General features: G+C 46.4%; 1 protein-coding gene across 2 annotated transcripts in view; it reads right to left on the reverse strand.

Moving 5' to 3' along the window:
- Positions 1–16,873, reverse strand: part of CPLX1 (complexin 1) — a 134,886-nt gene extending 118,013 nt beyond the window's left edge. The window contains exons 1-2 of one of the 2 annotated variants that reach the window (XM_084503904.1): positions 16,855–16,873; positions 15,983–16,085 (exon numbers count right to left, since the gene is read on the reverse strand). In XM_084503904.1, the coding sequence (XP_084360030.1) occupies positions 15,983–16,013 (31 nt within the window). In that variant the 5' untranslated portion in view covers positions 16,014–16,085; positions 16,855–16,873. The other variant, XM_084503903.1, reaches the window with a different exon arrangement.
- Positions 16,874–17,641: the final 768 nt, after the last annotated feature.

Raw genomic sequence — 17,641 nt, forward strand, 5'->3', positions numbered from 1 at the left:
CCTTAGCACCAAAGTAAAAGAAAGAGAAAGGACGTCCTGACAGGATAGTTAATGAAAAGGAGGGAAAAAAGAAGACTGTAAAACAGACCGATATCCTCGTGTGTTAGCTACTGAGAGAGGACAGAACATTAACGATGAAAGTCAATATAAAAGCACAACAGAGATGCAAAAAGGACCTGAAATGATGCACAAGCATGTGTCAGATGTTTTCAAATTTCAAACGGCTCTCAAACCATTTGAAATCAAGTGTGGCCTCCCCTTGATGTCAGTCAGCTTTGAGTTAAGGCCTTCTCGGGCCTTCAAGTCCCTCAAATTACAGGACTGGCTTTTATCTTCTATGGGTTCTCTGATGAATCCCTCCCGATGGAGAAAAAATCCCCATGTAGATGAATAGCACTTCACTCTCATAAAATGTTTGAAGATAGAAGGATGCGATCCTTCTTTTGCTCTATGTGAGCTGCCCTTGGAGTAGATCTGGCTCTCTTCAACACAAATGAACTCAGCCACCATCCTGGTATAGTGTTTCTCAGAATACTTGCACGCTGCTACCTTACCAGCCTGCTCCTCCCTGATACAGAGAAGCTCAACACAAATACAAGAAAGAGGTCTTCCAGTCCTCTGATCCCTGAAGAGCTTCTTCAAGTGCCCAGGTACTGAAGGCCAGCTTCAGCATAGGTGGATACTTCTTTCATGTGCTGCTGAAATGAAATGGGAATTCAGGCTGGTAAGGAAAGTAAGCAGCTATCTCTGAGCCCATTTTCATAGGCTGAAGTAGTAAGCAAGCAGCAAGACAGCACATTACAACTGGACTTAGTTAATGGAGCTTTTTAGAGCAGGAACTGGTAGGTTTCCTCTATCCCACCATTAGGAAATAGATTTACGGTATCAACTTTCCAGACTGTCAGATACAGAAATAAGAGTAGAAAGCCATCTGCTTTATCAACTGGCAAAATTGTCATGCTTGACGGGACAGGTAGCAATTTCATGAAGTCATGCTGATCAGCTGCAGATGAAACAGTAACACAGCAAGAAGCAGGGCTGAGCATCCAACCCAAGAAGACAGAAGGCACACCTCCCTCCACTTGGAGCTGATGCATAAATTTGGTGCTGGGTCCCACCTACAGCTTGGTCTATGCTACAGGTTTCTACCTACAGATATCTACCCAGGTGTGTAACTGGACTCTGTCTGGCTTCAGGAATTCGAAATATCATTGGATCATTGACCTCCTTGAACTTCATGGGGAGAGAACTTTTATCTCCCAGCTTGTCCTGCAATAGATTTGTTTTTGTTCTGTCCTCTCTGCTCACAGAAGGCTTTGAGAGGAGAAAACGACAGCTGAGGGAACAAGTATGACCCTGGCCAATGTCAGTTTCCATTAAAAGTGAGCTTTACCATGAACCACACGTTATCTGGCTTGCTGTTTATTCCTACTTAGCTGTCATGTACTTAACCCAAAGGATAATTCTGTGACCAAAGACTGTAGCATGGATTGTTTTCAGATGGCGTTTGGTCACTGAATCTGCACAATCTGTCTGGATAACTTAATTGCCCTCCCCATATCTCTGATGATTTATTACAGTATTTGCAGATGCATTAAATTATAAATAGTACATTAAAAATAGTGCATCAAAATTATAAATAGTATATAGTTTCATGGATTCACTTCAAATAAAACGTGAACAAGGCTGTCACTTCATTTGCTGACTTTGGACTTCTTTTGGATTTAACACTCATTTTAAATCTTTTATAAATTAGACCAGTACCTTTTTTATTTTCATACCATGAAATGCACAACTTTTCTTTGAATCACTTTCACATTCCACACTGCCAGCAAAGGCTATTGTGAGATGTCAGTCACCCAAAAGCTACTAGAACTAATGCTTTTCACTTAATCCCAACCATAATTTCCAGTTAACCAAAAAGGCAAAAAATAAATGACTTTATCAACTCGTCTTTTTACGTCTGCTTTATTCCCAACTGTAACACAACCAGTTATAATTGACTTGCAGTTTAATCAACTAAGTGGGCCACCCCGTGAGGAAAAAAGGAGAAAAAAAAGAAGAAAAAAAAAAAAAAAAGAGAGAGAATCTAGGTCACTCTGTTCTTAAGACAACAAAATAGATAATTGCTTCACTCCAAAGCATCAATGCTGCACTTGAGGTACGTCTGATATCTTATGTAACTAATACCATCTCTGGGTTAGCCAGCCTTTCCCTAATAATGCTCTTCAAAGTCCTCTTCCATGCACATCCAGAAGTGGAGATGGTCAGATGTAACCCATCATTTTCAGACTGCATGGAAAGAAATACTTAAACCCAAGAGATTTATTTATATATATATATATTTATATTTATTTATATATATATATATATATATATATATGGGGGGGGATGGGAAGAGGGAGGTGTAATGATTTTTTTAAGGAGAGGAGGAAAAAAAATTGTGATTATTCCTTGCATCTGGGAAAAAAAAAAAAAAAAAAAAAAAAAGAAAAAGAAAAAGAGAGAGAGAGAGTAGAAACATTGGTCTTTAGTTGCTGTAGAGTGACAGATCTTTGCCCAGAAGGACATGGTTAGAAAAGCTGATATTTATAACTTACATAATGCCATATCAAAACAGTGTCCAAGTCTTGGGATCCTGTTGTGCAGAAGCAAGCCCAGAATTTCAGTGGCTTATCCAGAGCTTACCTCAGTTGAGGTAGATTAGCTGCCTAATGATGAGCTCAATTGCTCTATTTTAATTAGAAATAATTCTGTAAGCACATAAAAGGAACCTAGTCTTCTACTGCACAAAGCAAAATACACACAAAAGTGAGTCCTAAATAAGTATCAGACAAGTAACCATGTAAGAATCAGCAATAAGACAACATGCCCATAACTGAGAGACAAAAAATTATGGGCACTGTTAATTCAGTATGGGCAATTCACAATAGTTGGAGCTGCCACTCCCTGCATGGTTAAATGGTTAAACCAGTGGAGAAGACTCAAGGTAGGAGGCAGAGTTAAAACCACAGCAACTTTGTCTTCACTTTACCCACCACTACAGGAGAACACTCTTGCCTGTGGTCGTGATCAAGAGGATGTGTTTCAGCACCTGTCAGCAAACTGTCAGCACAGCTACGAGCATAGCAAAGACCCAAGTGTTGGAGGAGTGGAATTGAGGTCCAGTCAGAAACAGTCACCTGCAAGATTTTACCAGATGACTGTTGAAAAGCAAAACCTTCAAGTCCTTTAACCAGAAGGCAAGTCATTATCTTTACATCAGGACATCTCCAGCCACACAACCAGAAAAGGGAGCACCTTGACACTGGTTAAGGGAGCCTGGTGTTCAGAGAGATGTGAACTGCACTGGGATCTCTGCCTGGTAAGTGTACTCCCAGATGATACAGTAAGATCCATAGTCAGCAGAGAGGGACAGCACATTCCTCTTTTCTTCCAGAAATCAACATCATCTTACTATGGGAGTGAGTTGTTTCCTACCATTTCCCCACATGGCCTTCCTAAAGGCACTTTGGGTAGGCACTCCTGGAGTAATCACAGTTTTAAGGACACTTGGGTTGAAAACTATCAAGCCATGGGGATAGAGCCTTACAATACTGCAGAAGATAATCTGAACCCAAGTCATTCAGTCCTGTAGAAAAATTATGCCTTTTTTCCCAGCTGGTCACACAAGGTTATCACAGGCCAACAAAAGCCAACAACTCCTAAACCACCTACATCGGTGGATATTTAAATCATTTGAACATGAACCTGAGGCCAGGTAGGGAGCAGGACCAGAAACTGAGGAGCATAAACTGAGTCTAACTCAGGTTATCTATCTGCCATCACAAGCAACAGGATGTACTGAGGAAGACACGGAATAGCTTGTTCTTAGACAACCGTTCAAAATCGGGAGGAGATTCCACAGGAAGAACTAGCTCTGACATGATTTATTTCTCAGCTGTAATGTAAAACAAATGAAAAAAGTTATTGAAAACAGCAGTGCAGAAAAGCATGCCTCCACGTGAACTGCATGTAGAAGTACTAAAGCTGTACAGAGAAAAAAGACACAAAAACAAAAGTGAAAAAGGAAGTGACAGGTGGGTTAAAATGATCTCAGTGTTTAAAAACATGTCCAATGCCACACATGTATTGTTAGCCAGCCAGAGGGGCTCACAGTTACAGTCCACTTCAGCTGTAGGGCCAAAGCTCCTGTTACCACATGGGGAATTTCAAGATACTGTTGTTATGTGAAGCCCAAAATCTCTGCCTCGGCCAAAACATCACAGCTAGAAAAATATCTGCTGGCACTGTAAGCTTGCTTTACTCAGAAGCAAACCACTCGGCTATTCCAGAAATGACTTTGCAAATACACTAAGTTATTGGAAATAACATCCCTTCCAATTTGAATCTGACAGCTGATTTCGGATCACCCTTGGGCCAGCCAGAAGGATGATACAGCTGGCAGACCTTTTCTCCTCACAATACAGACCCACAGGGATAAAAAGTTTTCAGGAAAGGGAAATCTAACCACAGCTGTATGACAACCTCACCCAAAGGGGTGGCTCCCACTGAGCTAGGCAAGACCCACTGACCACATCAAAGACTGTCACATATTAGAAAAACATCAAAATTGAGTATAAAAATTAAATATCTTTTAAAGAGGATTTTGTTATTATGGAGCTTCTTATAAATAATCAGTCAGAAGCTGTCTGCTCTTTGTTATATATATATATTATATATATAAAACATAAATACTACATATTATATATAATTCTTATAATAAATTTATATATACATATATATTATACCTCTGCTGTGGAGGTACTCAAGATATAAAATCATTTGCCTGCTTTTCTGGCCCTATCTCTATAGCATGCACAATTACACTAACACATTTTTTGAAACCCACCTGAGAACCAGCTTCTCTTTCTCCCCATTTCACCCAACAGCAGGCTCCCCCCACCACGTCTCTCCTCTTCTGCTAGCCAGAAACACTCTCCTAGTTCCTGACTCAAGTATGTTCATAGCCAATTTATTCCCATTATTCTTTTAGCAATATTGTCCTTCACCTTAAGTAGCTCTTCCTTCGGTGCAATGTTTACCTCTCTCATGTATTTAGAGAGAGCAGTTGTGTCCCCTCTTAACCTTTTTCTTCAGCATTTTAATGCATCTCCATGCAATTATAAATTTCCTCTTTCGTGTTCCTTTTAATCTGTCACTATGCAGCTTGGCTGACATGGAACAAGAAAAGCTGATGTTTAAACTGTGCAGTAAGAAAAATACATAGGGGAAAGTTGCATTTGTCACATGACGAGATCTTTAAATAAAATGAATAAAGAGGGAAAAAAAAAAAAAAAAAAAAAGAGAGAGAGAGAGACTTGTCTGTCTCTATAAGGGAGGACAGGGCTTTTTTCTAAACACTCTCCCAGGCAGTTTTGTACGCAGTTAGAACTGTGCACAGAAGCAACTAGGTTGATGTGCTGGCAGTTACCAAGACCTGTGAATAGCTTCTTCTTCTCATCACCATTTTTTAAGAAAAAATATATTCTTTAATGAAAAAAAAAACATATATGAATGAAAGTACAAAGAGAAATTGGTTCATTCACAAAACATTTCACTCAGTGAAAGTCACACATGGATTTCTTTTCTTTTCTTTATTGAGGAAACTAACAATTACTCAAAACTAGCACAAACTTCTGCTGTTCCTTTGAGCTGCCTCATTTGCCTGTTTCATCAATAATCTGGGGGCTTAAACCAAAATCCCAAACCAAATGCTTGAATTCCAAGTCAACTGGACACCCCACACCTGAGCATCACTAGGAACTTCTCAGCCCTCCAGAAACAGCAGGGCAGTCTCAACCTGCATTAGTAGTACTGGACAACAGTTCTTGCAATGCTACATCTGATGTATAACTGATGGGGAAGAAAAGAAGTTGATAGAGATGTAGCTAACTGGGAAAAGCTGGTTTTAAAAGAGCACGAAACAGACTGGATGAAACTCTGCTGTTTCCAAAGGCAAAGAGAAAATTGCCATGAATTTTTATAGGATGCCTAGGTCCTAAAAATTAATGCTGCTATCACCATCAAATGCCATGGGCTGTTTTTTTTCTTGGTACTTGTGTCAGGGAAGAGTGGCACATGTACACTTAACTCCAGTATAAAATAAAGGGCTGTCACAGATTAAAAACACAGCTGTTTGGATATGATGTCTTAGTCTCACACAGTCTTTCAAGTTTGTGCTGAGTGTTTCTCTTCTTGATTGCTGAGAAAATACAAACTGTGTACTTAAAAGCTTTTCACCAAAAAAATGTTTTAGCAAAACCCTTCCACAGTCCTCTTGCAAATTAAAATTCTAATTAACACCTGCATTTTTAAGGAATTTAGCAGACACATATACTTGGGACAGGTACTGGAACAGAGACCAAGGAGTCCCACAGGTTCTACACCTTTAGGAAGCATGGAAAAAGATCTCACAGCAGGTGCAATAAAATGGTGGAAAGAAGTCAGGATGAACAAGGAAGTTCCACTGCAAATATCAAGTCAAGTCCACTGAGTCTGCAAGTTCTGTTCTGCCAAGAACCAAGAAATGGAGGAAGGAGTGACAGAAAACATAGGATGCTATCACCCTCCCATGAAGAGAAGGACAGTCTTCAGGTGCCTATGTCACACTTGTCTCTGTCCTTCTCCAGGGATTATGGGGCCACATACTGCTTCCTATGAAGGGGAACTGGTAGAATTGCCACCTAAACCGGAGAGCAAGTGACCTTTCCAAGGACACACCGGGTTCTCCTACAGATGAGGCCAGCAGTTGAGACAACCAGCTCACACGCAGTTATCTTAAACATGAGGTTCAAGGTTCAAACTTCTTCTCTACTGGCCAGCCTTGCCTGGGTTCACTAGCAGAAAAAAAGAGGTGAATCCAGGGACACAGAGACACAGACAGTTCATCTATCTGCCAGCTTAAGCACTGACACAAATTTCTTTAGCACACCTTTCCATTTAGTTGTTGTCTGCCTTCCCCTTCATTGCTCCCATTCTCCTAGGAGGCAAAAGTCACCAAAACAGCTCCAACATTACAGACTGGGCTCTGTGCTGGGTCTGGCTGGGATGGAGTTAGCTTTCCCCACAGCAGCCCATACAGTGCTGTGTTCTGCACCTGTAGCTAGAACAGCACAGGTATCACACCAGTGTGCTGTCTATCTCTGAGCGGTGCTGGTGCAGCACCAGGACTCACCGCAGCACCCCCAGAGCCAGCAGTGGAGAGGGGACACCACCAGGGCAGCTGACCTAAACCAACCAAAGGGATATTCCGTGCAATATGAGGTCACAATAAGCAATAAAAAATGGGAAATGGAAGGGGGGGGGGGGCTCCTTATGAAGACGTCTGTCCCCCCAAACAACCACTACATGTATTGAGGCCCTGCTTCCCAGGATGTGGCTGAGCATTGCCTGCTGATGGGGAGTAGAGAATAATTGTTTTCTCACACTTTGCTTCGATAAGGCCCTTGCTAGTTTTTTCTCTTTCTTTTTTCCTTTAATTAAATTATCCTTATCTCAACCCATAAGCTTTTTTTTTCTTCCTTTGAGGAGGGGGACTAAGAGAGTGGTGTGGCAGAGTTTATTTGGCTTTTGATGTGAAAGCACCACATTGTTTTCTTCACTTTCTTCCTTATTTTCTGCAGAAGGTACTGCACAGCCCTTTCAATCCTGAATTCCTGTTGATGTCGCACGTTTGACATTCCTGCAAGGTCAGTATCACTGCAAAAAAAGCTGCAAGATTCAAGTCATGCTGCAAAATCATAAGTAGCTGATTAGCAGCTTCACTCGTGTACGTAATGACAAATGCAAATTTCAGTAAGATGCACATCAGAAGCCAGATTAAACTTACTTGATGTATTAATGCATTTCTATAGTGACATTGTCCAACCAATTTGAATCAGCTCATTTAAAACTGCACAAAAAAAAAAAAATCAATTATTGAATTGCACAGTGTGATCATTGATTTGCTCCTGGTAGAGAGACACACGATTTGCTTAAACTGTTTCATCTCTAATATGCATGGTGATTCATACCAGTGACAGGAGTGCTACCAGTAACCTCCACCATGCCAGTAATTGCAGCTGTTACCCTTCAGCAAAGAGCATGATTGTCCGCTCAGCAACCTGTGGAAATTCTCAGCCTTCTCAGCAAAGCCCTGTGTCCTTTGAGACACACACACCCGCCACTAATACCAATCTGCAAGAAGTAGAACTAACTAAAGCCACAACTTAGCAACCAAGCTGTAGCAGAGAGAGAATAAGACGGCAGCCAACAGAGTTCTCAAAGCCACAACTTAGCAAATGCTTAAGGTTTTGTGTAGCCTTGACCAAGCACTTGATCCCAGCGCATGTAACGAGCAGTGCAGAGTTGCAGCCTCCCAGTGAGAAGTGTTTGAGGCAGAGAGCTCTCTGCCTTATCACTGGAAGAGAAGAGGTAGAGTGCTCAGAAGAGCCTCAGCGTGCTTCAACTGCAGCTATTGGAAGCAACAGGAAAAATTTCAGGATACAGGGACTAACATCCCATAGCCACCACTCTGAAAACTATATCCCTTCCCTAAATGTCTGAAAAGCTGCTGGACCACCATCCTGGAGACTGCTAGAACCTGTACCTGAACCTGTCACTGCCCATGGACCATAGGCAAACCAACGGCTTACATTTTCAGTCTCATTGTTACCAGGACAGTTTGAGTAAGCATCATGCATCATGCACTAGACTCCTGCCCAGCTCCACATCTGCTGCTTCAGGTGTTTTCTATGCAGCACAGTCCAAAAATTCAGCACTGAGAAATTCAATTTGTGCCAAAATGATGCAGTTGGTAAGAAAGACCCATGCTCCTCTGGCCTGCAGAATAAGCAACTTTCATTATGGAAGATACATAAAAAAAGAAAAGCCAGAAAGATTAAGGTATATGACAATAGATGTTTACATGAAAAGTATGCAGCAATTCCTTCAAAGGGGACAAAGAATCAAGAAGAGTCTTCTGTTCTGCCATAACCAAATCCTGGATGAACTCTTTAATGCATGTGAAGTTTCCTCATTTCTCCCTTTCTTCCCTCTTTGTGAGAGACAGATTCTTGCTTGTTCATGTCACCCTACTCCAAGCAGGCTCTTGGCATGCAAATGCTCAGCAGGACAAGTCTTAGTTAAGCTCTTTGTGGCATACCTGTACAAGCATCAGGCTGAAGGTTGCTAATTTCATGTAAGGGTACTTAATAAGCCCGTTCTGTTCTCAGTACCAGCTTACAAATACGGCAAACAGATGTAAGATCTGAGCGGACAATGCAGGTGAGAGCATGATTATAAAACCACCGAACCCAGCAGAGGCAAGAGAACAAAACAAAGCTTCCTGAAGAAAGATGTAAGAAGAAAGGACTTTGCCAGTGTTTCTCCTCCTGGTTTGGATCATGGGTGGAATAAGTCAGCTGGCTCTTACTTTATTAGTTGTTTCACTGGTATCACCTCTACAGTCAATGATCTGCTTCCTTCGAAAATGTCCTTCTCCTTGGCTTTAATGGGAATTCATGAAGAACAAACCAACATCTACAGGTTGCCATGGGAGAATTCGGCATCACATAAATGAACAAGGAATATTCAGAGCTGCTGTAGATTAAAAGGCCTTGAATGGGTGCAGAACTTACGTTCACTTTGTTTTTCTGAAGCAGTGACACCTACATAGGATTCTCCTTTCTACCCTCATCTTGGCAACAGACATCATGATTGCACTCAGCATAATCCAATTCCTTCAAGAAAATCTCTTTGCCAGCAGTAGGCATTAAAAAAAAAAAAAAAAAAAAAGCCAATAAAACCATCCTTTCTGAAAAATGTATCCATCAGATATCAATGCTACTTCTTCATCTTCAAAATGTCATTAAAATGCACATACTCAAAACATCAGACAAAGAAGAAAGGACCTAGAAGATAGTGGATCATCAGCATAAACACACTGCTGTCTGAGGTTGAAGCCTTCATCTTATGCTCTTTCTCACTTAAGAGTTTAGGAAGAAGTTAACTGAAAACAGAGGCAGATGGGCCCCCAACATTCACCAAAGGCTGCAACAGGATGGAGGCCTCCTGCTTCACCTCTGAGATTCTCCAATCTCTGATTTGGAAGCATTTGACTGCAAAATGAAATACCTCGTGTCACAAATTTCCAGGATTGCAGGCAATGAAGACCCCTGCAGCAATTACAGAATCACAGAATTTCTAGGTTGGAAGAGACCTCAAGATCATCGAGTCCAACCTCTGACCTAACGCTAGCAGTCCCCACTAAACCATATCCCTAAGCTCTACATCTAAATGTCTTTTGAAGACTTCCAGGGATGGTGACTCCACCACTTCCCTGGGCAGCCTGTTCCAATGTCTAACAACCCTTTCGGTAAAGAAGTTCTTCCTAACATCTAACCTAAAACTCCCCTGGCTCAACTTAAGCCCATTCCCCCTCGTCCTGTCACCAGGCACGTGGGAGAACAGACCAACCCCCACCTCGCTACAGCCTCCCTTGAGGTACCTATAGAGAGCGATAAGATCGCCCCTGAGCCTCCTCTTCTCCAGGCTGAACAAGCCCAGCTCCCTCAGCCGCTCCTCACAGGACTTGTTCTCCAGGCCCCTCACCAGCTTCGTCGCCCTTCTCTGCACCCACTGAAGCACCTCGATGTCCTTCTTGTCTGGGCACTACAGCATGCAGTTCTGCACTATGGTTTCAGTCCTGCTCCAGGACCTCACAAGCAGTGGAGCACAGCTAACCTGATGTATGAGGTCTCAGAGAAGGAAAGGCTCAGCAGGGAACTGCAAATGTGAGAGACGAGGCTGAGCTGAGGAGGAGAAGGCAGAAGCCACTGTGCCTGTTCCACACTCTGTGCCACTGTGGACAGGTCTGTGTTGCCTTTACTATCTTTCTGACATCTCCAGGACAAATCAAGGACTTAATCCACACATCACAAACAAGCGAAGTGAGATAAATGCTGCAGCAAAACATGCACTTCATAAGCCACACAGAAGGCAGCTGCTAAGATGTTGTTAAACACTAGCACGGTTTCCATTCAGGCTTATCTGCCCTTCACACACACTCACATCTTCACTAACATAAGCTTAGTGAAGGGTCTCCTCTTGCAGAGCTTATGGACATTGACTTAAATCCTATTATCTTCGGGAGGGTTTAAATCCCTGCCTACCTTCAAGAACAAGGGGATTCCCTCTGAATTGAGTTTTGTGTTATACCTAGCTGAACCAAAGTGGCAGCTGGGGGACAGAAAGGAGTAAGTCCCCTCTGCTGACACATTCCAGATGGCAATCTGGTTGCGTTCGTCTTCTGCCTACAGTATTTTAAGAATCCTTGTGAACAATTCTCCATTTCATCTTGATGGATAAAGAAGTGAATGCCAAGCAGCAGTCCTCACTCTAAGCTGCTGCCAATAAAACAGAAAATCATACCCGTAGTACAGCCCAGTGAATATCTAAGCAGAAACACAAGTCTGTTCTTCCTCCTGCATGGGGCTTGCACTGCACAATGAATTCATGGCATTAGGGCAGCCTGAAGAAAGAATTTAGACAGTAGCCTCTACGTGAATCATTACATTAAATAAGTTACATGAATAATACACGGGCTGACATTAGGAAAAGTCATTATTTAAGACAGGCATCCCAGCTACACATTTCTCCTGTCTGGTGATAAAAGCAGCACATTGAAAGGGCCCTGCAGTACACCATTGTAAAGCAGCACAGGAGCTATTGTGGCTGTTCTGTAACATCCACATCTTCACAGCCTTCTGGCCCGCACAATGCCAGTTCCTGCTGTAAGAAATTCTCTCTTTCTCTTCAATCGCATCGTGATCTGAAACATCTCAGAGAAATCTGCTTCACCTCCCCATGGGCTTTACCTTTCTCTTTTTCCATATGAAAATGCCTAAGTTCCTTGGCCCTCAAGTCTCCCAGCAAAAGGAAGCTAGCTAGCAGAGCTTCATGGAGATTAGTGTCTCTTCTGCTTCAGCCCAGTTTCTGTTTGTCCATGCCACAGTGGCATCGGAAGTGAGCCAGTGCAGTATGGCTTGGGAGTCGGATATTAGTGTACCTCTTGCCTTCACACAAGCAATGCAGAGGTAAATGATGTCCAGTGAAAAACATCACGGCTAAACTCTTCCAGAGACCATTTCAGGGCATCTGCTGCCAGCTTTTTGCTGGAAGTCATACACCTTGCTCTACTAATCATGACAACAATCCTCTAGAGCTCTGACCTGGCTTGCAAAAGAGCGATCCTAGTATAAAATGCAATCATGCAGTCATCCTGGTTGTGTTCACTTAGTGATCTGTCACAGGAAGAGGAAAATTACCAGTACACACTTAAGTCAATGCCTGGTGGTGTGGCAGGGCTCTGATCAGGGGTGGGGGGTATAAAACACCCTTTTGCTGTCTCTGTTGCTTCTCTGGAAGAAGCAGCAGTGATTTTAAGCCCCCAGGTTTCCTCTTGTTGTTTTCCTCTTGTCATCCCACACAGCAAATCAGAATCATGACTGCATTTCAAATCCGTGGTGCCTGCACTGTCACACAAACAGTAGACGGGAGGACTTTTGACACAGAGTGCTGTAATGTGAGGGTAGGGAAAAAAAAAAAAAAAAAAAAAGCCATAGAAACCAACTGGCCAAATAAGCTAATAATTTGTAGTGCGTTTCCTGGACCACAGCCCCCACTACTGATGAAAGGGTCAGAGGTTTTACCTTGAAGAGGCCAAGAATTTGCAAAGACACATCTCAAGCCTGCCAACATCCAGGCAAAGTCTCTGCTGCCAATACTAGCACCAAAATCCCAGTGCTGGCAGCACGGCAGAAGAGAGCTCTCCACTGCACAGAAACAGCAGGCTTCTGCAGACCCCCTCTAACCACAAGTCAGGGAAATAACACATTCTGTTTCAGCAATACAATAACCTGCCAAACTAATTTCACAAAACCCCAAACCTCTAGAGTCACACAGGCTCCTAAACAAAGCAGTCCTACACTTCGCAGGATAAGTGTCTTTCCTTGCCTGCTAACTCATCTCACCCACCTTTCAAGACAGCTTCCTGATTACTACAAGCCCTCTGACTGTCAAAACTCCAAGGAAAAACAAATCTGATCATCAGATGCCATTAGAGACTGAGCAAACACCCTCAGAGATTGCTTCAAAGGCAGTGGGAAAAGTCCCACAAGGAGTTTCCTCCTAAGGCCACTGCTTACTAATGAAGCAAAGTGTGAGACCTTCTCTTCCTCTAGAAGGGGAGTGAGGAGGGGGGAAAGCCCTGATGCTGTCCTTCCGGTACCTTCTCTGATCGCTCCAGCAGCATGTAACCTCATCCCAAAGTCCTCACATGTTTCAGAGCTCTGCAAAGAACTGAACAGCAGCAAAATACTCTCCCTGCAAAAGCACCCCACCTGCAAGCAGGTGACAGATCCAGGCTCTTAGCTCTGGCCTGAGACTCATTTTGGTGCTGGATGCTGGGGAGAGGAAATGCCATACACGTGTGCTCACACAAGGAAACCCGGCTGGTCCCTAGTCTTTGTGAGGTGTCCCCAGGTGAGACAGTGGAAGAGTTAAGCAGTCATGGCTGCAGGTGGTCTACAAGCAATATCTGTAGCAGGCCTGACCCTCTGCAAATTACAGCAGCCCTTACTGCCAAAATGGAATTTTTTTTTCTTTCTTCCAGGAATGCAAGAAGGGGCTTTGAAGATAGGATAAGAATTTTTGAAAAGCAAAGCAAACAACAAACAAACAATAATAATAATATTAATAAAACAAGCAAGCAAGCAGCAAAAAAGGTTCAGAGGTGTTCTGGGAAAAGACACATTAAATTGAAATTGCACGGTCATGGTCTAATGAGAAAGCTTGCTAGCAGATCACACAATGCATCCTACTACCCACCAGATGCTGGGTGCTTTGCTCACTTTGGGCATCTCTTTCTGGCTCTCAGAACTGGCAGACAAAAAGGGATCTGGCCCCATAATTAAGGAAATAAACTGTAACTGCTGGTCCTCAGTTTGCTGTACCAATGCAGCCAGATTACAGTGCTTGCATCAGCTGGAGCTTTAACACCGGGTGGGAAACCAGTGTCCAAAAGCACTTTTACTTTCTACAGTATCTTTGCCTTGGGAGATACTGTTTTTCCTCTTCAAAACTATTTCTGATTTAAAAATAGGTCTCTGCTTAATGAATTACCACTTCCTGGTTTTTACCACTCTGCAGTCTTCTCCTTTATCAAGTAAGGGGCAAACACCAGCCACATTTTGCTAATCCAGTAAGTCATCTGGCAGAAGATCTAGTGCCCTGGGCAGCATCTTGCTTGAGACGTTAGAAACTCAGACTTCACCAACAGATGCTTTTTGGATTTGCCTTCTCAGCGTCTCCTCTTATAATGCAAATCCTGACCCTGGCGTGAAATATCATGCTAGAATGAATGTCTGCCCAGAGTAAATGCTGTTCAGCACAAGCACGCACTGCTTCCAAGCCTGGCTAGTCACTACACCACAAGAAAAGGCATGCATCTCAGCTGTTACTCCTTTGCTGCAACCCTCCTCCCCCTGCCTTTAACTGCAGTCTATAAGCAGTTATTTCCCCTTAGTGGATTGCTCGACCTCCAGCTGCACTGACTAAATCTCCAGTTTTCAGGTACACTTGCTCGCTCCTGTGTAAGCGACCTCATTCACACTGTAGAGAACAGTGCAAAACCTGCTGTCCTCAAAACTATTTCTCCCTCAAAACAGGGACCAAAGAGTAATGAGGTGTAACACTGCTACCACAAGAACAGTTATCTTCTCAAATAGGGTCTTACTTGCTGCCATAAAATACCAAGATACGAAGATACCTTTCTTCTCCAGTTTGCTCTCCCCATTCAAAACACCCCAATGAAAACCAGGGGTGCTTGCTCTGTTCTTAACTACTCCCTTCATGAAAAAAAAAAAAAAAACAACACACAGTTCTTTCCTTTCAAAGATTAAAAATGTGTTTCCACACCACAGAAAACAGTCCTGCAGCAAATGTCCCTACCATGTGTTGAAAACGCATGTGATATCAATAACACCATGCATGAAATATCCCCAGTCCCATGACTACAGTTTCTCCTACGGAGGAAAATTAATGGAAGGTGCACACATCACAGCACAGAGAATGATCAGAACCACATCATGGATCTCCGCGGAGGCCAACCAGCTCCCAAGGGCAGCCTGTGTTTGGCATTGTCCCAGTGACAGCCTTGCTCTGGCTGAGCAGTCAGGCTGAGCAGCCCGGGAAGGCAGCACAACTGCGGCACAATTCTCTCCCCCACGCGGCCGCCTTGCCGACTTCCCACCACCAGGTGAAAACGATTCATCGCACATGGGAGGAAACACATCGAAAACGTCATAGAGGTCTGCTGCAGATCTACATAGGTTGTGAGGGAATACTTTATTACTGTTTCCCTGCTTATTGCAGCAATAATATTAATCAAGAAAAAAAAACTCTCCAAATACCAGGTACAAAAATTCCCTGCACTGGCCATTCTTTGGTCAAGGTCTGGCCAAGGTCTGGAGGGAGTTTGGGAAGGGGGCTCCCCCACACACAACTTGCTACTCTTTCTTTGGGTTTCCTCTGGCTAAGGCTGTCTGCGGCCCTTGTAATAGCTGCCTCGGTGGGCAGGAAGAAGCAAAGCAGGACCTGTGCACCGTGCATGTGGCCAGCTGGTAGGGGCCAGCTCAGGCGTGACCCTGGACCTGCACATCTGGTGCGGAAGGCCTCCCCATGGCATGGGGCTTTAGTCTCTGCTTGCTGCTGCCCTCTCCTGCCCAGATTCTTCACACACTTGGCTCTGGGATCATGAATCAGTGGCTGGCATGCTCCTCTGCGGTCCCCAGACACCTCTCCCAGCTGCGGGCCCTGCCAGGGGCTCTCAGCAGCCCGTCCCCTCTCTTGGTGAGTGGGGAAAGAGGGGACGCGGGACCCCCCGCGTGCCAACCACACTTACCTCCTAAGGCTTGTTTCATGACAAAATCCATGGCGATGGCTTGGGGGTGCCGCCCAGCTTCACACCTCGCATGCACAGAGGCCGGGACTCCGCGGAGGGCAGCCTGCAAGGAGGCAGAGAGACGAGAGGCTCGGTGCCCCCGGGAGGAGGACAGGCAGCCGCACGGCCCTCCCCAGCCCCTCTCCCGCAGCTCTCCTCCCCTCCACAAGTTTCCAGCCGCGGCACCGCGGGACGAGGCAGCCCCGACCCCGGCGGGGAAAGCCGGAGGGGTGGCGGCGAGCCCGTGGGCGCAGAGCCGGTGTCGCCCCCCGCAGCCGGGCAGCAAGGCGTTAAAGCAGCCCTGAACTTTCTCCCTCGCCGCCTCGGTGCCGGAGGGGGCGTTTGAAGGTGAAGCGCTCCGCAAGTGCCCGGCGGGGCGAGCGGGGGCTCGGGGCGAGCTGCCCGTGCGCCCCCGGGGGACACCGCCACCGCCATCCCCTCCGTGCCGGCGCCGTGCCAGCGAGCGGGCTGCATCCCTCCCGGGGAGAGCATCCCCTCCGCGCAGCCTGCTGCCTCCCTCTGCTGGCACCGGCCGCGGGGAGCTCGGCAGCCGCTCCCAGACCCGCACCGGGCAGCGGGCACCGCGCACCGGGCAGCGGGCGAGCCCCGGGGCTGCTCGCCGGGGATCGGGGGTCGCCCTGCCCGCACCCCGCGCTGCCCTCCCGGCCCGGCACGGCCCGGCACGGCACGGTACCTCGCTCGGCGGCGGGTGTGCGGTGCTGTGCGGTGCCGTGCGGTGCTGTGCCGGCGGCAGGTGCCCGCGGGCTGCCGGGGAAGTTGCGGGTTCGGGGTTGGAGGGGGAAAGAGAGGACGAGTGCGGAGCTTCTCCCTACTTTTCCCCCGCGCTCCTCTTTTTATCACGGGATTTCCGGACCATCCCACCGACACGGTCCCTCCTTCCTCCTCCCCCTGCTGCCGGAGCCGGGCTCTCGCCCTCCCCCTGCCTCCGGCTCGCCCGCCCCTTCCCTGCGCCGCCCTCGCCCCTCGGTGCCCGCCGCCGAGCGGGTCCCTGCCCGGCCCCGGAGGGGTGCGGGTGCCGCCGTGCACGCCGCCCACCCCGTCCCCGGCCGCCTGCAGGAGCCGGGCATCCTCGCCGCTTCGCCCGGCGGGGGTGGGGATCGGCCCGCTGGTGGGTTTTTGCCGCTGCTGCCTCGCATCGCCTCGGGAGCCGGTGTGAGCGCGCGTGTGTGCGGTGTGCCGGGGGAGATCTCGGCAAAAAACGCCCTCCTGCGAGAGGGGGAAGGTGGCGGAGCAACCCGCGTCCTCCGTGCCGGGTCCTCCCCGGAGACCCCTCCTCGTCCCCGGGGTCCTGAAGGAGTTGCAGAGGCAGGGATGTCGCCTTGGCGTCCCCTCCTCTTCTGCCTTGGGTTTTACTGAGAGGGACGGCCGGCTGCTCGGCTCCCTTCTCCCCCTTATCCTGCGCCGTTCGCATCCCCAGAGGGAACGGGCGCTGCTCCTGGCCACCCCCTGTCATCATCGGGGGAGGTGGGACCGCGACCCCCGAGGCACCCAAGGGACCCAAGGGATGGGGCAGCCCCGGAACCGGCGGCCGGCGGAAGCGCTGGCACAGAGCCCCGAGGGGGGACCTCGGGTGAAGGTCGGGGAGGGCTCCCTGGGGGC

Source organism: Aythya ferina (genome assembly GCF_964211825.1).
Source record: "Aythya ferina genome assembly, chromosome: Z".
NCBI classification, from domain to species: domain Eukaryota; kingdom Metazoa; phylum Chordata; class Aves; order Anseriformes; family Anatidae; genus Aythya; species Aythya ferina.